This window comes from Danio aesculapii, chromosome 6, assembly GCF_903798145.1.
Source record: "Danio aesculapii chromosome 6, fDanAes4.1, whole genome shotgun sequence".
Lineage (NCBI taxonomy): Eukaryota > Metazoa > Chordata > Actinopteri > Cypriniformes > Danionidae > Danio > Danio aesculapii.
In genome coordinates this window covers 3,521,750-3,546,240 of record NC_079440.1, presented here as the reverse complement: position 1 = coordinate 3,546,240, position 24,491 = coordinate 3,521,750, and the positions used below count along the sequence as shown (strand labels likewise).

General features: G+C 33.5%; 1 protein-coding gene across 3 annotated transcripts in view; it reads right to left on the bottom strand.

Moving 5' to 3' along the window:
- The window catches only part of quo (quattro), a 65,367-nt gene that overhangs the window by 11,241 nt on the left and 29,635 nt on the right, over nt 1-24,491 (bottom strand). For 2 of the 3 annotated variants that reach the window (XM_056459341.1, XM_056459343.1), the window contains exons 8-18: nt 22,571-22,687; nt 22,279-22,374; nt 21,346-21,494; nt 18,355-18,493; nt 16,403-16,525; nt 14,757-14,951; nt 11,309-13,461; nt 8,396-8,645; nt 7,024-7,113; nt 5,534-5,764; nt 741-911 (exon numbers count right to left, since the gene is read on the bottom strand). In XM_056459341.1, coding sequence (XP_056315316.1) covers nt 741-911; nt 5,534-5,764; nt 7,024-7,113; nt 8,396-8,645; nt 11,309-13,461; nt 14,757-14,951; nt 16,403-16,525; nt 18,355-18,493; nt 21,346-21,494; nt 22,279-22,374; nt 22,571-22,687 — 3,714 coding nt within the window. The remainder of the gene's footprint in view (nt 1-740; nt 912-5,533; nt 5,765-7,023; nt 7,114-8,395; nt 8,646-11,308; nt 13,462-14,756; nt 14,952-16,402; nt 16,526-18,354; nt 18,494-21,345; nt 21,495-22,278; nt 22,375-22,570; nt 22,688-24,491) is intronic. The other variant, XM_056459344.1, reaches the window with a different exon arrangement.

Below are 24,491 nucleotides of genomic sequence, written 5' to 3'. Positions count from 1 at the left end.
ATACACCGATAACGCACAAAATCAGCTTATTATTAGAATTGCCCCAGATTATCTGCAAAATATTTCAAGCACCATGTTGACAAAACTGTAATAGTAAATCAGTTCCTGGTAGTGATGTCAATATGTAATAACTTAATATTTAATTTGTTACTTTGGATGTCACATGAGATTATTTCTCTTCTATTTATCTTATGTTTCTGCTGTTTGAGAAATGTAAAACACATTCAGCTAAAATATCTGGTCAAAACACAGGCTCATTGGAAATACATCACTCTACATGCGTTTCACTGCAGTTTGTAGGTGAAATGAACACTAGGGGGCAATATGATGACAACAACTTTCGTTCCTTTTCACACTAATAATATTTACAAGGACATATTATCAACTAATACAGGATTATTTTCATGCAGTTCTTTGTATTACACACCACAAAACCAATGCTATCACGCGGCAACTTTTGATTTAGTGCCTTATCCAATTTGTTATTCCTCCAATGACGGTTGGGTTTAGGGGCAGGGTTAAGTAATGCCACGCCTTATTTAAAAAAAATTTCATTTCTGTTAAACTGAACTTGTACTAATTAGCCATTAAAATGATAAAACGTAAAACAGTGACGTTTCCTTGTGAGATCAAGCAGCACAAAACATCTCAACACTGTCTGTGATTTGTAATTGAATACATCTGTGTCATCATACTGTATCATGGACAACTTTTCAATGCTCTGGGCTGCCGTGCATTACCTTGAAGGACTGTTTGTAGACATACGTGTCGTTTCCGACGTCAGTTTTGCGAGTCTTGCTGAAGAGGATCAGGTCTTGGAAGAGGAAAATGTGACGGTAACATTTCTTCTTCCTGAAGGTCAACAGAAACTCGTCCTGACGGATCAGCTGACCCTGCTCCTTCAGATTCACCTGCACACAACCAAAACAATACAACACTTATTTTCAGAGCAATTTGAGCAGTTTTTAGGGTCACCACAGCGGAATGAACTGCCAACTATTCCAGCATATGTTTTACACAACGGATGTTCTGAAGCAATCAAAATCAATAAATAAAGAGAAAAATTATATAAGCACTATGCAATATCGCTAGTCCTAAGAGTTCTTTATAAGAGGATGGGACAGAATAGAATATAATAATTAAATACTTTATTATATGGCTTTCTGAAATACTTGATTCTGATTGGTCCATCATGAAATTTCAAGGTATGTTATTCTCCAATGCCAACTGATCACACTAATAACACAGACTGATCTGGGTGCTACAAATCATCTTGATCATTAATAAACATATACATAAACTTGTCTGTCAAACCGCTGTTTTTGACTGTTTAGTGTCATCTTAAATAATAAATAGGTTAGTGTAGGCTGCATTCAGCCATTTGGTGAAAACTTTACGCTTAATTAAAGAACTAGTGAAGTATTTTAGCTCAGATCAATGTTTTTATTGTCTGATTGTTTAGTTTCATGGCTACTAGCGTTGTGATAAGTGAGATAATGTACATATGGACTGTTGTTTTCACAGAATAAAGCCCTTCAATCTTACAAAAGCTGCTGATAAACTTGTCAGGCGTTTTTTTTCTGTGATAACAACTGCCTATGCACATAATCCCTTACTTAAAGTGTAAGTTAAGTGTTGAATTAAGGTTAAATTGAGCAGGTTCCTCCACCTGCAGGGAAAAAATAGGGTTAAAAGTATGTAAATGACTAAAAATACTATAGTAATTTATAGTAAATTCAAAACATTTGAATCATATTAAAGTGTATTACTGTATATATTACAAGCTTCGTTAAGGAATGCTCCAGCATACTGTAGTATTAACTATAGAGAACTAAAAAACCGCAATAAATACTGTAGTAAAGTTTTAATAAACTAAACTGTGGTGTATTGTAGTATAATATACAATATTGTACCATATAGTTGTAGAAAACTACAGATTGGGTCATTCGTTTACAATACTATAGTTGTTGTGTTATCACAGCACCTACAAAAAGAACAGATTTATTTACTGTAAGTACTTCACTATAATATGGTTCATAAACACTACAATATTTACTATAAATGACTACAGTATTTTCTTTTCATATGGGGACTGAGTGAGTGTAGTAGTCAATACTAGTTATCTTTTATTCTCTGCACCCTCTGAATTTCTGTCTTTTTTAAAGCACCGTCTGAAAATAATTTCATGATGAATTTATCTTTCTAATTACAGAGTGTGTGAAGTGGGCATCGCCATCCTGACCTATAAAAATATGTTCACCTTATTATGCTAGCAGCACCTATAATCCACTTGCTAAGTCTATACTCATTTGATATTTGTTCAAGGTAAAACTGAACTCAATTCTCTATACTGTCTTATTATATTATATTATATTATATTATATTATATTATATTATATTATATTATATTATATTATATTATATTATATTATATTATATTATATTATATTATATTATATTATATTATATTATATTATACTATGTTATGTCATGTTATGTTATGTTATGTTATGTTATGTTATGTTATGTTATGTTATGTTATGTTATGTTATGCTATGCTATACTATACTATACTATACTATACTATACTATACTATACTATACTATACTATATTATATTATACTATGTTATAGTATATTATATTATGCTATGCTATGCTATGTTATATTATATTATATTATATTATATTATATTATATTATATTATATTATATTATATTATATTATATTATATTATATTATATTATATTATATTATATTATATTATGCTATGCTATGCTATGCTATGCTATGCTATGTTATGTTATGTTATTTTATGTTATGTAATGTTATACTATACCATACTATACTCTACTATACTATGTTATGTTATGTTATGTTATGTTATGCTATACTATACTATACTATACCATACCATACCATACCATACCATACTATATTATATTATATTATATTATATTATATTATATTATATTATATTATATTATATTATATTATATTATACTATATTATACTATACTATATTATATTATTTTATATTATACTATATTATTTTATATTATATTATATTATATTATATTATATTATTTTATATTATATTATATTATATTATATTATATTATATTATATTATATTATATTATTTTATATTATATTATATTATATTATATTATATTATATTATATTATATTATATTATATTATATTATATTATATTATATATGACATAATGACATACTACACTTCTCTGTGAGTATCCTCATTTACACTCTCTGTTGCGTGTTATTGTAAGTGAATGTAAGTGTGATTTTCTGATGTTTACATTTGGTTTATTTTGCTCCGTCACTGTAAATCTTTGGCATTTCATCATCCAGAAAGCACAAAGTCAGTATTGAAGTTTAACACACAGTCTTTTATTCAGTGACTAACCCTCAGTGTGTGCAATAGGGACTCTTGCCATAACATGCATTTCCCATTCATAATTACAGGCTTTTTTAGAGCCTAGTTCTGTAAACTTAATAGATTTAATGTTATTTAAACATTATTTGGGTGGCACGGTGGTGCAGTGGGCAGCACTGTTGTATCACAGCAAGAAGGTCGCTGGTTCGAGCCTCGGCTGGGTCAGTTGGCATTTCTGTGTGGAGTTTGCATGTTCTTCCTGTGTTGGCGTGGCTTTACTCAGGGTGCTCCGGTTTCCCCCACAAGTCCAAAGACATGCGCTATAGGAGAATTGGGTAAGCTAAATTATCTGTAGTGTGTGAATGAGAGTGTATGGGTGTTTCCTAGCAATGGGTTGCAGCTGGAAGGGCATCAGCTGCGTAAAACATTTGCTAGATAAGTGGGCGGTTCATTCCGCTGTGGCGACCCATGATGAATAAAGGGACTAAGCCGAAAAGAAAATGAATGAATTAATGAATGAATGAATGTTATTTATGTTCAGTAAAGTATTTGTTATAAGTGTTCATTTCAACCTTTATTAGTAGTAATATTGATAATATGTATATTATTGAATGACAATAAATACTGTAGTATATTTTAGCACTACAGTAAACTGTGGTGTATTGTAGTATAATATACCCTATGGTTGTAGAAAACTACAGTATTGGGGCATTTGTTTATATCTGTTTATATTACTTTAGGTGTTGTGTTAGAATTACCACAACAGATTAATTTAAGTACTTTACTATAGTATGGTTCAAAACACTAATGCATCGGCTAATTACTATAGTAGTTTTTTAAAATAGAGTCAGTGTTACTTCAATTCTGTTTATGTACAATATAATACTCATTCTAAGTGTTAATTTAAACTTTTATTATTAATATTATTTTACAGTTTATATACTTAATTATTAAGTAATAATTAATTTATTTATTTTTATTTTGTTATGTGCTTTCATTCACAATTTTTTTCATTTTTCTAATGCTTTTATTTAGCTTTAATATTTATTTTTGTACTCAATAATTTCATGACTTCTATTTTGTAATAACCCTTCAATACTTACTACAATGAGAGTATTAATTTTGAATGTCTTTGCAGCTCTTCATTTCATTTTTATCATTCAATTGTTATTTAATGCACAGAGCTAAATAAAACAAAACAGAACAAAGTAAAAATGAGAAATGTTTCTTTGGCAAAAAAAAATCATTTCAGTTGAATTTTCAGAATCAGAATCAGAAAGAGTTTTATTGCCAGGTATGTTCACACATACGAGGAATTTGTTTTCGTGACAGAGCTTTTACAGTGCAACAGCATTACAGGACAAAAAACAGATAATAAAATTATATTTTAATTTTTTATAAAATAAATGAATATTTAGAATTAGTTTTTACAGTTTTTTCATTCATTAATTTGTTTATTGTTTATTTTTTTATTTGTCTTTTTATTTCTTATAATAACCCTTCAATCCTTAAACCTCATTCACACTACGAATGACTCGCAGCAGCGAAGCGACAAGCGACCATTTCAACGGAGAGTGAGCGACTTCCAGCGACCTCCCTCAATGCGAGATAAAGTGACCAATGGCGACTTGGTGGAATCCCTCAACTTTATGCAAATGAAGAGTGACTTTCTTGAGTGACAGCCAATAGGAACATCAGTAGAGCTCACATGATCCTCTCTCAGCTCGTTCAGAGGTCAGTTGTATACTCTGTGCTGTAGACCTACACAGACCCGCGTTTGCAGCAGATCGCCTGTCGCTGCTAGTGTGAATGGGGCACTATACTATAAGTGCCTCATTCACACTAGTTATTTTACTTTAAAGTGAGTGAACATGTTGTAACTTAGAACTGTTAAGTAGACTTAATTTTCATAATTATGCACACTTAATCCTTTTAAAGCAATGGGTTTACTCACTTTTTAAAGTAAAGTCAACTAATTGCTTATAACAGTGAAGTTATTTTATTCAAGATTGCACATGAACCAATGTGAAATAATGATGTGCACAAATAAATGATTTTACCCATAAAAAATAACTATGTGTTGACTTTAATGGACAGAGCAGTGTGTGTGTGTGTGTGTGTGAGTGTGTGTCTCACATCGCAGCCATGGATGTCGTCCATGGCCAGCAGGTTGTTTCCGTGCCGCAGCTGGAACTGGATGATGTTTAAAGCGGTGTGTATCTCTGTGCGCTGCAGCTCTGCGTTTGTCACACACTCACACTCGCGCAGCAGATCCTGCAGCAAAAGACTGTATTTACTGATGCGCTGCACCGGCTTCAGCAGATATGAAGACAAGTCCAGAGCATCCTTCAGCTGCTGCTGCTTCTGCTGCAAAACACACAACACAACAGTATATATAAATATATATAGATAAATATATATATAAATATATATATAAATATATATAATTAAATATATAGTTTATAAAGTAGTTCATAACATTTATTTATGCTAGTTTATTAGGTCATTATATATATATATATATATATATATATATATATATATATATATATATATATATATATATATATATATATATATATATATATATATATATATATATATATCAGTTAATATATTAGTTAATTCATTTATTTATTTTCCTTCGGCTTAGTCCCTGATCATCAGCAGAATGAACTGCCAACTATTCCAGCATGTGTTTTACACAGTTGATGCCCTTCTAGCTGCAACCTTGTAATGGGAAACACCCATACACACAGACACTCAAACATTTATAGTTTTAGTTAACCTTAATTCTACTCTGATTTATAAATACCTTGCCATTTAAGTCATATATAATGCATTTATTTGGTATAAAACTAAATTATTAACAGGCTAAACTACCATCATCTGTTATTTGTTTGTGCAAAGTCAACACAAATACTTGCCAATTATCATATTGTATAATTAGTTGCGCAGTATTTGATCTGATTTGCAGCTTCTGGAGAGTTGCACCTATATGAACACATTCACTAAGCAGACGCTGTTTTCTGATGGCTCTTTCTAATCCATGTTTAACGCTGTTTAGTCAGAACTGACAGAAGAAGTTTTATCCTGAGGAGATGGATTTCCAGCAGAATGACCACAATGTTTCCCAATGTAATACTGTACATCCTGTTCCAGCGAGTACAGTATGTCAGCAGCGCATTACTTCACATATATGAAAGATAGTATTACTGGAAAAAAAACTCTTTCATAACCTCCCTGTAATGTCTTGTCAAGGAAAAGAAGAAATTTTTCTCTGTTAATATTTTGCAACAGGAAGGAGCTGCCCTGGCAGATTATTAACATTAACATTATTATGTTGCAGCGTGTATCCTAACACTGGGCTGGTTAATATTTTCAAGACGAAATGTCCCTAAATTAAATAATTTTTCACTTAATCCAATATAAAATGTACTTGAATGAAAGACACAATAGTTTCCCTTTTTTTAGTCATCTTTTTTGCACTGATCTTAATTCGATTCTAAACAAAATAAAAAGTAATATTTCCTTTATGATCATAATTCATATCCCTAATAAAAAACAGATGCATGTGCCTTAAAATATCAGATTAGTGTTGGGGAGAGATGGAGTTTATTTCTCACCTTAAAGAAGTCTTTGCCGTGCTGGATGAGCAGGTTCTCTGAGCGTGGCTTGTTCTTGCTGTATAAAGCGTAAAGACCGAAACTTTCTTTCTGCAAAAAAAACAAAAACAAAACAATTGATCATTGAAGGACACAGTGTGCTTGTTGTGTTTTTGTGTGAAGACAGTATAAAGATCTGCAAATCTGTTACTGCCACGTTGATAATTCAACCACATTGAATCGTTTTCAGGCATGCATCGCATTTTTGGGGTCATGCATCTCAATTGGATTGAGGTCAGGACTTTGACTAGGCCACTCCAAAACCTTCATTTTGTTTTTTTTCAGCTATTCAGAGGTGGACCTGCTGGTGTAGTTTTGTATTTTTTGCCGTAATAATAAAAACCTGTCTTTAAAAACTGCATGATGTGTTTACTTGCGTTGTCTTTGACTAATATTATCTTTATTCTGAAGTAATCTCTTAATTTCTTTCTTCAAAATTCAGGGTGAAATTTGTGATGCTATTTAGTTACATTACTGTGTGAAAAAGTGTTTGCCCCCTTACTGATTTATTTATTTATTTATTTATTGCATGTTTGTCACACTTAAATGTTTCAGAGCATGAATATGTAATAATATTTGAATGTTTTAAAATGTTTCTCACATTTTCAACATTAAAAATAAACAGAAATCTTCATTATTTGACTGATGCGTACTGTAGATAAATATTAAAGTCTCAGATTGTGGGGTTCATCATTAATTTGACATAGCTGCAATGGCATCTTCATTTATCATATCTCATGCAGAACCAGAGAAAAATTGGTAGTTTGTAGTTTCCGGTAGTTTTTGGTTGACGTTTCATTATATATACACAGTGGTGTGAAAAAGTGTTTGCCCCCTTATTGATATCCTATTATTTTTGCATATTTGTCACACTTTAATGTTTCAGAGAATGAATATGCATTAAGTATTTGTATGTTTTTACATTTTTACAAAAATTTCAACAATAAAAATAAATAGAAATCTTCATTATTTGACTGATGCATAGATAAATATTAGTCTCAGATTGTGGGGTTCATCATTAATCTGGCAAAGCTGCAATGACATCTTCATTCATTGCATCTCAAGCAAAACCAGAGAAAAATAGTGATGTTTCCGGTAGTTTCTGGTTGACGTTTCCATATAAATATATACACACACACATAGTGGTGTGAAAAAGTGTTTGCCCCCATACTGATTTCTAATTTATGGCCAGTTTGTCTCACTTTAATCTTTCAGATCCTTAAACTAATTTCTAGATCCTTTAAAACAGCTTAAATAACTATCACAAGAATATGAAATGTTTTCTGTGGGTGTGGATTACGGATCTGCATGTGTAATTGTATAGAGGGCTCACGTGTTTTAGGAAGCAGCGTCCCACACTGAAGGGCTCTTCCAGACAGAGCTCCAGCTCCTGTATAAAGTGGTGTTGGTGAAAATCTCTCAGCTTTTCCAGATTCCCGAAGATTAGTCCTCTCTGACCACGCAGGTCCTGCGGCACGTCGGGACGCTCCAACTCTGGCATATAGTTCTCCACCACATATGTCAGAGCCCGAACATACTCCTGCTCCGTCTGCAACAACTCCTGCATGATCCGCTGCAGTTTACTGACACAAAACACACAACCACACATACAGTAAGAGCCTGGACGCAATGCTCATGCTCCAAAAATATGACTTTACATCAAGAAAGCTGGTCAGGAATCATCATTTAGCCGACAGTTGTGTGAAAAAGTTGTGTTTGCCCCCTTACTGACTTTTTATCTTTTTGCATATGTCTGTATTTAGTATTTTAGATCATCAATATGTATTAAATATTTGTATATTTTACTGCATTGTCAAAATTAATAACAAACAGAAAACTTCATTATTTGACTGATGCATAGATAATTATTATAGTCTTAGAGTGTAGCGTTCATCGTTAATCTGGCATAGTTGCAATGACATCTTCATTTATCACATCTCACACGGAACCAGAGAAAAATGGTGACATTTCCGGTACTTTCTGGTAGATATATAGATATATATATATTGTGGTGTGGAAAAGTGTTTGCCATGACTTAAATATTAGTCAAACATAACACAAGTTAATGCATCATGAGGTCTTGAAGTGAAGGTTTAGATTATTAAGGGCAAACTAAATGCAAAACTACACAGCCCTGCGTGAAAAGTGTTTGCTCCTAAGCCTAATAACGCTTAGCAGCAACAACCGAAATCAAGCATTTTTATAACTTGCAATGAATCTGTTACAATACTGTGGATGAATTTTGACCCACTCATCTCTGCAGAATTGTTGTAATTCAGCCACATTAAAGGGCTTTCAAGCATGAACTGCCTTTTAAAGGTCATGTCACCGCATCTCAATTGGATTCAGGTCAGGACTTTGACTTGGCCACTCCAGTATTCATTATGTTTTTCTTCAGGCATTCAGAAGTGGACTTGCTTGTGTGCTTTGGATCATTGTCCTGCTGCAAAACCCAAGTTCACTTCAGCATGAGGTCACGGACATTCTCCTTCAGGATATTTTGGTGCACAGCAGAATTCATGGTTTCATTTACTAAAGCAAGTCTCGAAGCAGCAAAACAGTCTCAACTATGTAGTTATATATATATATATATATAGTTACTGATATTTAGTTTTGGATTTTGTTTTCCCTTATTAATAAATACCTTTATTTAAACTCCATGATGTGTTTACTTGGGTTATCTTTGACTAATATTTAAACTTGCTTGATGATCTGAAACAATTAAGTGTGACAAACTTGCAAAAATATATGAAATCACAGTATTTTCTATAGTATTTTTGGTTCTGGAGAAAGTCTTAATTTTTTTAAGGTCAATATTATTAGATATAATTCTTTTCCATTGTTTCTAACTCTAGCACTTAATTCTCTGAGCACAGTTTCTATAGGCCCGTTTCCACTGAGTGGTACGGTTCGGTTCGGTTTGGTTTGGTACGCTTTTATAGCCGTTTCCACTGTCAAAAAGCGTACCGAACCGAACCGAACTGTACCACTTTTTCGGCACCCTTGTAAAAGGGTACCAAACACAAGAAAGGGTACCAAAAGGCGGAGCCACACGTGCAGCTGAACGCTATTGGTTTACAGAGATACGTCATTCGCTTACGCAACAAGCCAGAATGAAAACAAAAAACCCGCCATGTTTAAAATACTCCCACAGCCGAGAGATTACAGCGGAATTATTTATACATACAATAACGAGCCATGGTCGACCCGGGCTCAAACAAACCTTGTCGTCGTCTTGATAAACAGCCACAAAGCCATGGAGCCCCGTAGTTTTTTTTACGAGGCAGTCTGAAGTGCGAGCGGTTTCACTTTCTTCCTTCACCGCGCGTCTATATCTGAAATAACAAACTTCTTGAGCTGATGATAATAACCTGCGCTTGATTATTGACGTGCTTTTGAAACCCGATCCTGTCAGACACTGACAAACGCGAGAGTGAAGCGCGGAAAAAACCGGAGGAGGAGCCGGAAAAAAAGGAGCACATTATTTTTTCAGCAAACATGAACAAACTGGCTTGTTTAACTATTATTATCACCTTTTGGACTAATATGAACTGGGAATGACGGAATTACTCTCTAACAGAGGCTACATGTGCTGCTGAAGATTACAGACACAGATGAGAGGTTTTCACTGACTGTTGGCTATATTTTGTGTTGTTTTTGAACCTAAATACAGACGAAATGTCTGCTATATGTAGTTCTTCTGTAGTTGGTAACATATCGGAGACTATAAGGGGCTGTATGTGTTTATATATGTTCATTTATTTAGTTATTTATTATAATTACAGACGTTACAGTAGGCACTGTCATTGATCTGCAGTTATAATCAACTCATGTTCATTGAAAATTTAGTAATAAACATTTCTACACAAGTATTTATGTGTATGAAGCATCTGTGTTGTGAGAAGAGCTTCTCATATGATATGTGAACGACCCATACAGCTTTATTGCAGACATTTCCTCCAGCGAGAATGACGTCGACTGAAACTTTCTGTCATACACCACGCCCACCAAAAGGGTACCCTTGTTAGTGGAAACGCAAGCCTGATAAAGGTGACCAGTACCAAACCATACCGTACCGTACCGTACCAGTCAGTGGAAACGAGCCATATAATTAGCACTTCTTGTGTGTATTGCCTCTTCTTGTTAAATTGCTGAGTACCTCCTCAATCATAAGTCCCTTTGGACAAAAGCATCTGCTAAATGTCTCAATGTAAATGTAATATACAGTAGGCTGTGTTTGACTCACAGTGCGGTGCTGCAGTTCTCCATTGTACAATCAGGCCTGCAGATGGTCTCCTCCTGCTTTTTAAATGCATTATCTGAACATCCTGAAACTGAACCGCTGCCATTAGACGATCTGCAGTCACTGCTGAACTTCTCATTCACATCACATTGGCTGAATCCAGAAGCGCTGGAGCAGAAACTGTCATGCTGATTCAGTTCAGGGCTCAGTCCTTCCCATGATGTTCCAACACAGGAGGCCGTAGATGTTTCAGTATCGGTTTTGCACACAGGGATGTTATAACAGTAGCCTCGCAAGCAGGATTCTGCACTTTGAGAGCGGATGAAGACTTTATAATGTGCTGTGTGATCAAACTTACGGATCTGTCCTGACTTACTGAGGTCACCATCACTGTGAGAGTTTTTATGATGATGCTTTTTTAACCTTGTGTCAGAGGGATTGTGTGATTTAGCTTCAGGTTCATGCAAATGACTTGTTTTTTGGTTTGTGCATTGAACAGATTGTTGAATATGTGATGCAGATTCTTCATGCATGCTTGGGGCATTGTGTAATTTGTCTTCAGGTTCATGCAAATGACTTGTTTTTTGGTTCGTGCATTGAACATATTGTTGAACATGTGATGCATTTTTTTTGTGCATGCTTGCATTGTGTATGATATCTTTAGGTTCATGCAAATGACTTGTTTTTTGGTTCGTGCATTGAACAAATTGTTGAATATGTGATGCAGATTCATTTTGCATGCTTGGATTGTGTAACATATTTTTAGTTTCAGGCAAATGGCTTGTTTTTTGGTTTGTGCATTGAACAGATTGTTGAATATGTGATGCAGATTCATTTTTCAAGCTTGCATTGTGTAAAATATTGTTCGTTTCATGCGAATGATTTGTTTTTTGGTCTTTGCATTGAACAGATTGTTGAACATGTGATGCAGATTCATTTTGCATGCTTGGGGCATTGTGTAATTTGTCTTTAGGTTCAGGCAAATGACTTGTCTTTTGGTTTGTGCATTGAACAGATTGTTGAATATGTGATGCTGATTCCTTTTGCATGCTTGGATTGTGTAAAATATTGTTAGTTTCATGCGAATGATTTGTTTTTTGGTCTTTGCATTGAACAGATTGTTGAATATGTGATGCAGATTCTTCATGCATGCTTGGGGCATTGTGTAATTTGTCTTTAGGTTCATGCAAATGACTTGTCTTTTGATCTGTGCATTGAATAGATGGTTGAAAATGTGATGCATATTTTTTGTGCATGCTTGCATTGTGTAGGATATCTTTAGTTTCATGCAAATGACTTGTTTTTGGATTTGTGCATTGAACGGATTCCTTAGAATGTGATGCAGATTCTTCATGCACGTTTAAAGGATGGTGTAATATATCTTTAGTTTCATTCAAATGACTTGCGTTTAGTTCTGTGCATTGAACAGATCCTTTAAAATGGGGTGTAGATTCTTTTTGCACGTCTAAAGGATTGTGTACATTATCTTTATATTCATGCAAATGTTTTGTGCACTGAACAGATTGTTGAATATGTGATGCATTTTTTTTGTGCATGCTTGCATTGTGTAACATATCTTCAGTTTCATGCAAATGACTTGTTTTTTGGTTTGTGCATTGAACTGATTGTTGAATATGTGATGCAGATTCATTTTGCATGCTTGGATTGTGTAACATATCTTTAGGTTCATGCAAATGACTTGTTTTTTGGTTTGTGCATTGAACAGATTGTTGAATATGTGATGCAGATTCTTCACGCATGCTTGAAGTCATTACGGGCTCAAACTCTGATCCCTCTGACTGTAAATACGTCAGTGTCTCATTATCAGCCTGTCCGGCGGATCTATTTTGGGTTTGACCGCTGACAAGGTTCAAGCGTGCCTCGTCCCGGCTGTCCTTGTGTGTGTGTGAGGCCTGCAGGATCTCAGAGAGCCGCTGTCGGATGTCTCTGCATTGAGTCTGCACTGCATTCCACATCCAGATCCCGTCCGGAAGCCTCTCCAGCAGGGCGGCGCTCCTGTCCTGGAAGTGCTTAGGTGAGAAATGTTGAAAACGCTCCTCAAATGCCTGCAGGGAACTCCAGCAGGCGCGCATCGGGGAGTTTGAGGACTTCATGTGATCTAAATACTCCATACACTCTTTCACTAGAGACGAGGCCTGGGGGATAAAGAAGAAGTGGTTATTTTAGAATAAAAATATTTGGTTTTTATTTTTATTTGATCATTTTATATGAAGCTTGGGCTCAGTAGCTGTTTATGAGTAATGTATAAATGACTGTGGGCTGTGTGCTTATCTGAAAATATCTGGACACATTTGAATGCTCACCATCAGCCAATCAGAATCAAGCATTCAAGATTGACTGTAGTATAATGTTGTTAATTATATATTATATAATGTTATATGAAATATAAATAAATAAATAATTATATAGAATAAAAAATAAAAATACAATTTAAATTAATTTAAAATAAATTCAATTCAATTTTAAAGTGAACTTTATTCCTTTGAAATAAAAGTGTAAAGCTGAATTTCAGCATCATTAATCCTGTCTTCAGTGTCATATGTTTTGTTCTATTAATCAGAGCAAAATACAGTAAAGACAAGGATAATGTTAAATATTTAAAATAAAATAAAATAAAATAAAATAAAATTTAAAAAATTTAAAAAAATTAAATTAAATTAAATTAAAATGAATTTTATTCCTTTAAAAAAAGGTGCAGAGCTGAATTTTCAGCATCATTACTGCTGTCTTCATTGTATATAATATATACTATATAGTATATAATGCCTTTAAGAAGCTTTTCTGGATAAAATACAGTAATATTGTTAAGTATATAAATTAAATTAAATTAAATTAAATTAAATTAAATTAAATTAAATTAAATTAAATTAAATTAAATTAAATTAAATTAAATTAAATTAAATTGCCAGTGATGGGTTGCGGCTGGAAGAGCATCTGCTGTGTAAAAACGTGCTGCATTTGTTGGCGGTTCATTCCGCTGTGGCGACCCCAGATAAATTAAGGGACTGAGCCAAAAAGAAAATGAATGAATCATAAATTAAATTAAATTAAATTAAATTAAATTAAATTAAATTAAATTAAATTAAATTAAATTAAATTAAATTAAATTAAATTAAATTAAATTAAATTAAATTCCCAGTGATGGGTTGCGGCTGGAAGAGCATCTGCTGTGTAAAAACGTGCTGCATTTGTTGGCGGTTCATTCCGCTGTGGCGACCCCAGATTAATTAAGGGACTGAGCCAAAGAGAAAATGAATGAATCATAAATTAAATTAAATTAAATTAAATTAAATTAAATTAAATTAAATTAAATTAAATTAAATTAAATTAAATTAAATTAAATTAAATTGTGAATTTTATTCCTTTGAGTTAAAGCTGAATTTCCAGCATCATCTTGCTTTTTTCCCCACAGAAATGTTTGTTGACTGACCTCTTCACAGAAGCGATAGAGATCCACAGACGTCTGCAGCTCAGATTTACGCTCTTCTGCTTTCAGGAGAAACCCTGTCATCCTTGTTTTAAACCCGGTGGTGTAACATCCAAACGCATCCGTTTCAGGATAATGTGTGCCTTTGCTTTTCCTCTCCACGTCCTTTATCAGCAACATCCCTCTTTCTTTATTCTCCTACAAAAGCAAGAATGAGATGTTTTTTGCACACATTGCACAAAATATCTCCATCTGTCATCCGTTATCTTTACTCAAGGCCGCACATTCCTAAACTATCAGCACAACTCTGGTATTTTTATTACTTTGTGATTCATTTGAACTCAAAAGCTGACATTAATCCATTATTGTCTGACATTTCTCAGGTGTTTTAAGGGCAGTCTGTGCTGTATGGCTGAAACAAGTGAAACTTGCGTCTTTCATTCAGATTACATTTTATATTGGATTAAGTGTAAACTGATGGTTTCTGTTTTAACCTGTTGTATTCAATTTGGCTTAAAGCAAAGAATAACCCTTCTAGGAAATATTAAAAGCATTAGTTTTTCTTAAAGCAGTATTATTTTTAATTTAAACCAGCAGGTTTCATGTCATGTGACTACATGAAAAAAATGTATTGCAGTTCAGTTTTTCTAATGTGAGTTTTATTACCATCTTATGTGAAATTTATATCCATACCGATATCAACAGCAATTCATTTATATCATTAGTGAATATAAAATAACTAGCAATAGCATAGCCTAATGTTACTATTTAGTTTAGTCCGAAGTACAACTTCACTTTGATTTTTATAATTAAAATGTTTTGTTTTTTCTCCCAAAACTAAAATATTTAAGTTGAACTAAAGTAATTCAATTAATTTATGGTCTAAAAAACAAGATTTTATGATTTTGTCATGATTACCAGCGATCTCTAACCACCAGAGGTCGCTGGTAAGCACTCACTTTCACAATAACCTATGGACTACAAATCCGCCATTCATGGACTACATTTTCATACATGCACTCCGTTCACAAACACACATGCTTCCTCATTTTGGCTGATTACACTTGCACCACCTGAGGATTGTCAAAGACTGATTACACACACTATTTAAACAGCACACACTCACTTCCTCGGCTGAGTCTTCTGTAACACGGGGAGTGACAGAGACAACTGAGGTGTAGGATCCATGTGCAGGTTTATTCAAAGTCAGGGAGGCAATGGTCAACACATGTGCAAACAGATGTATAAAGGCAGTCCAGAATCGAAGTCAAACACAGGCGAGAGCATTTGCAGATCGCTGGAGAACTACAAATCTGCCCCTTTAACTACAGATCCCATCATACACTTCACTCACACACCTGGCCCATATTTCCCTTGATTCTGAAACACAGCTGAAGCTGTTCACGACTAATCAGATGGACTATAAACAAAGCACACGAATACATCGTTGCTGAGTCTTGTGATCTGTAAGTGAGCATTACTAAGTGTTTCCCTTGTCTTGCCTTGTCGTGTTTAAATTATAGTTAAATTATACTTTGAGATTTTTTTAACATATATTAGCTGTACCAAATTACAGTCATTTTTTAAAAGTTCATTCAAAGTATCATTTTTAGAGTGTATGTCTGAGTGAAAGTCTTGAGGATTTTCACCTTTGCTTGTCTAAGGATGGTCTGTGTGTCTTGAAGTCTCTGCTGGATCTTCTGCAGGGTTTTCTCTGCATCGTCTTTGTCTTTCTGCCATAAACGCTCTTCTGCATCACACCATTTTTGGATCTGCGAACATCATAGAGATTATGCACAAGCTGAATTGATGATATTTATATTCACAGAAGACTCTGCTGGAATCTGCTATCAGATACTGTTGACTCCATCAGACCTCTTAAAAACGAGTTCTACTTTATGCTTTAACCTATGTATTGCAATTATAATTACGACAATAAAATGTTCATAGCAACAATAATTGTTAGATTAAGTACTAACTCTCACTATTAACATTGGTTACTACCTGCTATTATTAAAGGGCACCTATGGTAAAAAATCTACTTTTCAAGCTGTTTGGACAGACATATGTGCATGTATGGTGTATAGAGCTTCATATTGGGGTGATATAAACACACCCAGTGCTTTTTTTTCAATTTAACATCATAAAAAACGGTGGACCAATTGGAGCGGTTTTCAGATCGACCACAACTTTACGTAGGAGAGCGGTCCCCCCGCCCACCAATATTGATTGACAGGCGCGTCATCATATCCTCAGTTTGTTAATTCACGTCCGCCATTTTCAGCGTGAGTCGAAGCGATATCACTAAAGGAACACCCTAGCTCTATTTTTAGATGCAAGGCTTATAATTCTAAACATCGGTTTCTATCAGGGTACACTCAAGTCGACGGCTGGGCGCAGCGGACCGCTGCAGAAACCTGTTTAGAATTCAAAAATGCGTGGTGTGACGATTCGGGACACTTCATGTTTCTGCCGCACCACAGAGAGTGTCTGGTGTGCCGTGTCGCGGCTTCGAGCGGCGCATCCGGTGCCTCAGTCAAAGTTAATTCAGTGTGCGTGGTTATTAGTCTCGGTGTACAAGCTCGGCACTTGAAACTAGCACACAGTTGGCTGTAAAACTGTACAAAGACACATATGATATTGTACTCTCTGCTTGGTCTGTGTCAGAGTCGTACATGTGCGACTGAATGCTGTACCTCTCCCTCCAGCTCGATCTCGCAGTCTGCCTGTCAGACTCTGTTGCAAACGCAGAGCGGGTGAGCTCATGGCTCCGCCCCCTTGTTACGTTGGCGGGAAGCCGAAACTAATTTGTATGTGAAGCAACACACCCCTAAATCAGCGAGCTGTGGACACGCCCCCAACATGACACTTTTTAACACATTATAATAAAAAATCTGAATTGTGTTTTAAACTGAACCTAAACTGGCACACTCAGAACCATAATATTAATATTAAATCATAAAAAAAGAGGTAAACTATGGGCCCTTTAAAATATTGTCTGTTTAGCACATAATCTATATGATTTTATTTTACATCCATAATCCTAAACCCAACTAGTACCTTAAAAACTATTAATAAACTGCCAGTAAGTATATTGAGCTAAAAGTAAGAGTTAATGGTTTATCACTAGCAAGATTTGTACCTTTAAATAAAGTGTGACCTTCTATAAATATTACTATAACTACAAAAACATTATATTTATTACATGTGTCTTGTCGCATGTTATTTTAAATGCTTAATAGGATGCTTTTGATTGCAATTTGAGCATCTAATAGTGGGAAACATTCAATCTAAAAGTGATCCTGATAATTATTACAATTCTATGTATTACACAATTATATTTACTATTCATACATTTCACTATGAATACATTTAAAAAAATAAAGAAAACATTTTAAATTATATAGAAATAAAACTGTTAAGATTTCTGCTGGCTTTATTTGGTGCAGTGATGTTATATTTCAGACTGGAGGTTGACACTGTCTGTCTATACGACACTAGCTGATTTATTCTCCGCACCACACCAGACGCTTTCCACTTCTCAGTGTTTGTCTTGTGTTATTTTCAGCTTCTGTAGGCTCATTATCTGTCAGAAACGTACAGTGTGGAGCGAGTCTTGAGTTTCTCTCAGCAGAAGAACGTGTTCGAGGTGTTGCAGAGACTGGTTGGATTTCATCACCAGCATGTGAACGGACTCTTCCACCTGGTTATAAAGACACGTCACTGACTCCAGAGAGTCTCTGCAGGGCAAACAAAACACATATCTGAGGGTTAGTGTGTGTTCTGGGATTTAGTATGGAAGGCTGTTGTCAAACGTCTTTAAACAAAACCCATGACATTTGACTGTCGAAGAACATCCGTAAATTACATATTTTTGTGATCCATGCTAGGGCTGCACAATATACCTGAAAATGATCATTATCGTCAAAATAGTATACTGAAAAACATTATTCATTGTAATTACTTAATTTTCTTTAAGGTCAGTGGTTGCCAAATATTTATATGAGTTGAATTTAAACAAACAAATTAGGTTGAACATTACTAAATTTAATTTGTTTGTTTAAATTCAGCCCATATAAATAGTTTGCAACCACTGACCTGAACATAACTTGTAAATCCAACGAATCGTTTTTTTTTTTCAGTGTACAAGCAATTTCCATATCGCAGAGAAATTCATTCATTAATTCGGCTTATTCCCTGTATTAATCTGCGGTCGCCACAGCGGAATGAACCACCAACTTATCCAGCAGTTGATTTACGCAGCGGATGCCCTTCCAGCTGCAACCCAGCAATGGGAAACATCCATGCACACGCATTCACACACATACACTACAGACAATTTAGCTTGAGTTCAATAAATTAAGTTAATTTTAGGAGCCAAGCACTTGTGTACCACATGCATAGTTTGCCAAAAAACAAACAAAAAACATAAACAAATACTTTGGAAGTCAAGGGTTACCGGTTTCCTTAAAAATATCTTTTTCAGGTGTTGGGCAAGCTACTTGAAAAATGTAGTGAGCTAAGCTATTAGCTACTGTACTTAAAATGTAGCTTAAATACGCTAAAAGCTACCCCCTGGGAACTGTAGCAAGCTAAGCTAAAAGCTACATGGCAAAAGTAGCGTAGCTACATTTAAGCTATTTTTATAATTAAAACGAAGCAACTTAAATCCAAGTCAATCATATTTTAGTGATCAATAAAACTGTCAATGAAACATATGAGGCTTAACAGTTCAGTTCAGTTATTTACTGTAAATAATATGCTGAATTAAACAGAAACAAATTATATAACAGCTAAAACAAAAAATGCAATAAAACCAGGTGTTACACACTTAAAATACTATAGTAATTTATAGCAAAGGGAAATATTTTGGAGTAAGCATTATATTGTGTGTGTGTGTGTGTATATATATATATATATATATATATATATATATATACACACAAAAGTATTTTAGAGCACAGCATCAGAAATTATTGCATCTTAACATGTACTTCTCGAGGTATGGTTATGAGGAATCCTGCTTCAGAAATAACTCCTCTCCCTCAGTCATCTTTCCATTAAGCAAGTTTCACCAGAGGTGGCAGTAACGCACCAAAAACTTTGTTGTCGAACACCATAACCATAAAACAGGAAGAAGGAGAAATCGTCCGTCTCTCTATCGTATGGATTTACTTTCACCGGCCAGACACCAGCCTCACAGCTCACAGTGAATGTTGGTGCTGTCATTTATTGATCCGCGATTGATAAATGTAGCTTGTGTGGACGCTACTGCGCTACTTGACTAATAAAATAGCTTCACTACTAAGAAGCTATTTGATTTTGAAAGTAGCGACCCTAGCGCCACGCTACTGAGAAATGTAGTTAAGCTAGTAGCATCACTACTTGTAGCGACACTACTGCCCAACACTGATCTTTTTTTTTTTGCTTTTAACAGAAGAAGAAAACTCATAAAGATTTATAACCACTTGAGGGTGAGTAAATAATGATAATTTGAGTTTTCAATGAGTTTTCATTTTGGGTGAACTGTCTCTTTAAGAAGTATTTTCACAACCAGAAAAGCTCATTGGGAAAATGTGCCCTGGGCTACATTTTTGAGAATTGAGAAATATGTGCATATGGTTGCATTTTGCGTGTAATACGAACGCCAACCTGATTTCGCCAAGTAGGACATGTTCTTGGATTAACATCTACATTGATCCTGGAACAACATTCCAATCAGCCAATCAGAATTAAGGGATATGTTTACTGTTTAGGCTTACGGTTAATTTCATGCACTTCTACATGATTGTTATCCAACTATGATGTTATCCCCTCAGATTTTGGGAATAATTTACAGTTATGGTTGGGTTTAGGGGGTAGGGAATAGTTCTGGATTACATTTTTCAACAAAAATGATGTTCCAGGATCAACATAGATGCTAATCCAGGATCGCATCGTACTTGGAAAAATCATGATGTGCGTAATAAGAACGCTACGGGGTGGTACCACTGACTGCTTACCTCCATATGGACATTAATATTCACAGAAATGCACACAGCAGCCTCTGGTGGATTTACGAGGAATAGCACGTATGAGAAAACATGCCACAGTGTTGTATTTGAGATTGTCAAAAATGTACACAACACCCTCTAGTGGATTTGTGAAAACAAAAACTGCAAGAAGACTTATTCCAGGGTACATATTTGACGGTTCTCAAAAATGTAGCCCTGGGCACATATCTCCAATGAGCCTGGGTTGTTCACAACCCAGATTAGTTACTTTAAAATAGTGAGTAAACCCATTGCCTTAAAAGCAACAAGTTGATTTTACTTTAAATAGCCAGTAAACCCACTGACATAACTGTTATAATTAAGCACATAGTTTCTTTACTTAATAATTGTAAGACAATGAGTTTACTCTCTTTTTAAGGCAAAGTCAGCTAATGTGCTTTTAACAGTGTGGGTTCTCTAATGGAGCTCATTGTGTGTATAAAGGCTCTTGTTGTTAAGTAAACAAGATGAAGTTGGACACAACAGCTGTCCAAACATTATTATCACAGTTAATCTCTGTAGACGAGTAACTTGATATTCATTCAGACTGAAGGAAACACCTGAAGTCCTCAGACTGGGCAAACCGAGACTCCTCCCTCCTCATCCTGGCCAGGATAGCCCCGCCCTCTCTCTGCAGAGCGACCAATCGCGTATCTTCAAGCACCATCTTCATGGAGCTCCTCTGCTCCTGGATGCAGGACTGGACATCCTGAATAAAGTGAGGTTAGTTCAGGAGGCCATAATGAATTACATAAGCTTTTCAGTTATCCATTAATCTTCAATGAAGTTTAAAATTCAATTTAATTAAATTAAATTGTAATGCACATTAACATTAATTCATGTGATTGTTTATTTAATTAAATAAATGTATTAAATGAACACAAAAAATCTTAAATACTTCTACTACTACTATTACTAATAAAAATAATAAATATAATGAAATGTTTAAATGTTTAACATTATGAAATTAATTTTATGTAATGGCTTATTGCAAATATTTAATAGTTTTCTTTGCAAAAACAACATTAGATAACTCAGATTAGGAATGTGTATTGTACTCTAACAAATGATTGATAACAAATTATGTCATAGCTAATATTACATATTTAATATTGTATGCTAATTTTCCTTATTATAATTCCACTTAATTTTTAAGAAACAGTGATACGTTAGTACAACAGCTAAATATAACCTTTTACAAACCTCTAAATTATACATTTTTCTTACTGTACATTATAAAGTTTTGATTGATTTATTCATTTGTAATAATTAAAATTGCATCAAAGCATCAAAGTGTTTTTTTCTGAATAAATAGAGCTTTAATCAGGGCAAAAAAAGGAAAATAAATTGTGAAAATGTATATAATAATTAAATAACCTAAAATAATTAGAAAAATAATAATATTAATTCATATTTTATGCTTCAAAAAACAAAAAATAAAATAAAAAAAGCATTAGGACATAAACATGTATTAATGTAATCCCAGAATCTACCTTCGCAGTGTCTGTTTTTTTAACATCCAGTCTCCTGATTGCCGTCTGAAGTAGTGAAGACGCTGCTTGAAGGTCGATTTGAAAGAGGGAGAGTTTCTGCAACATATTTTATTAAAAGTAAAAAAAAAAACACATTTATAGTAAAGTATATATATATATAAAAAATAAAAAATATATAAATAAAAAAAACAACCACTTGAGTGTGAGTAAATGATGTTATTTTTGGGTGAACTGTCCCTTTAATTCTTGTTTGTACCTGTGCACTTTACTTTAGCACTGCATGTTTTTCTACCTGGTGAAACTGAAGCCAGTCTTCATGACTGTACGGGAAGCTTCCGGAGAGGTCAGAGGTCAGCTGATGTCCGTCCACTGTCTTATGGAGAGCTTTCAGTGATGTCACAACATCTATCTGTGAAAAACCATCGTGCATTTTAACATACTGTACAAGAACCAAGCGCTGATATTACACAAACATTTGGGTGAGCATTTTCAGTCAGCATGCATTTATTTCATAAAATTGTAAAATATCATTATAGTTAATAAGAACTGGTTTTGATTGTATTACTTTTTAAAATGTAATTTATTCAAATTATTTAAATGAGTTTTCAGCATCATTACTTCAGTGGCACATGAAATCATTTTAATGTGCTTGTTTCGAGACCAAGAAACATTTCTTATTATCAGCAATGTTCAAAATAGTTGTGCTGCTTCATTCTTCCCACATATAAATAAATAAATAAATAAATAAAAATAAATAAATAAATAAATGGCATTATATATAAATTACATATATGACATACATTTTTGGTTTTCGAATATATTTACAGGGCGCCACGGTGGCTCAGTGGTTAGCACTGTCACCTCACAGCAAGAAGGTTGCTGGTTTGAGTCCTGGCTGGGTCAGTTGGCATTTCTGTGATGAGTGTGCATGTTCTCCCATTGTTGGTGTGGGTTTCCTCCGGGTGCTCCAGTTTCCCCCACAGTCCAAACAAATGCGCTATAGGGGAATTGATGAACTAAATTGGCTGTAGTGTATGAGTGTGTGTGTGTGTGTGAATGTTAGTCTGTAGGGTTGCAGCTGGAAGGGCATCCGCTGTGTAAAACATATGCTGGAATAGTTGGGGGTTCATTCCGCAGTGGCGACCCCTGATGAATAAAGGACTAAGCCGAAGGAAAATGAATGAATTAATATATATATATATATACGTATTTTTGATAAATGATACATATATTTAGAAATTTTGTAAAAATGGCCACTTGCATATATATACAGTATTTTTTCAACAATTGGAATTAGAAATATGAACATAAATATATTAGCTATGATTTTATATATGTAATCATATATTCCGAAATACTGAGTATAAATAGCATATATGTTTTATATATGTAAAATCCAAATATGAACTCTTCGCATAAATGTCCATCTCCCAAAATCCAGTGAGGGTTTTGTTGAAAGCAGAAATTCAAGATTATTTGATGAACAAAAATGAATAAAGCAAAAAACAAAAACAAAACAACATATAACAACATAACACTACTAATAATAATAACAATAATAATAATAACAATAATAATAATAATAATAATAATAACAACAACAATAACAACAACAACAATAATAATAATAATAACAATAACAACAACAACAACAATAATAATGATAATAATAACAATAACAATAATAATAATAAAAATAACAATAACAACAACAACAACAATAATAATAATAACAATAATAGTAATAATAGTAATAATAACAACAACAACAACAATAATGTAAATAATAATAATAATAAAAACAATAACAATAATAATAATAATAATAATAATAATAATAATAATAATAATAATAATAATAATAATAACAATAATAATAACAACAACAACAATAATAATAATAATAATAATATTAATAATAATAATAATAATAGCAATAATTATAATAATAATAATAATAATAATAATAATAATAATAATAATAATAATAATAACAACAACAACAATAATAATAATAATAATAATAATAATAATGACAACAATATTAATAATAATAATAACAACAACAACAACAACAACAACAATAATAATAATAATAATAATAATAATAATAATAATAATAATAATAATAATGATGATGATGACAACAACAACAATAATAATAATAATAATGACAACAACAACAACAACAATAATAATAATAGCAATATCAT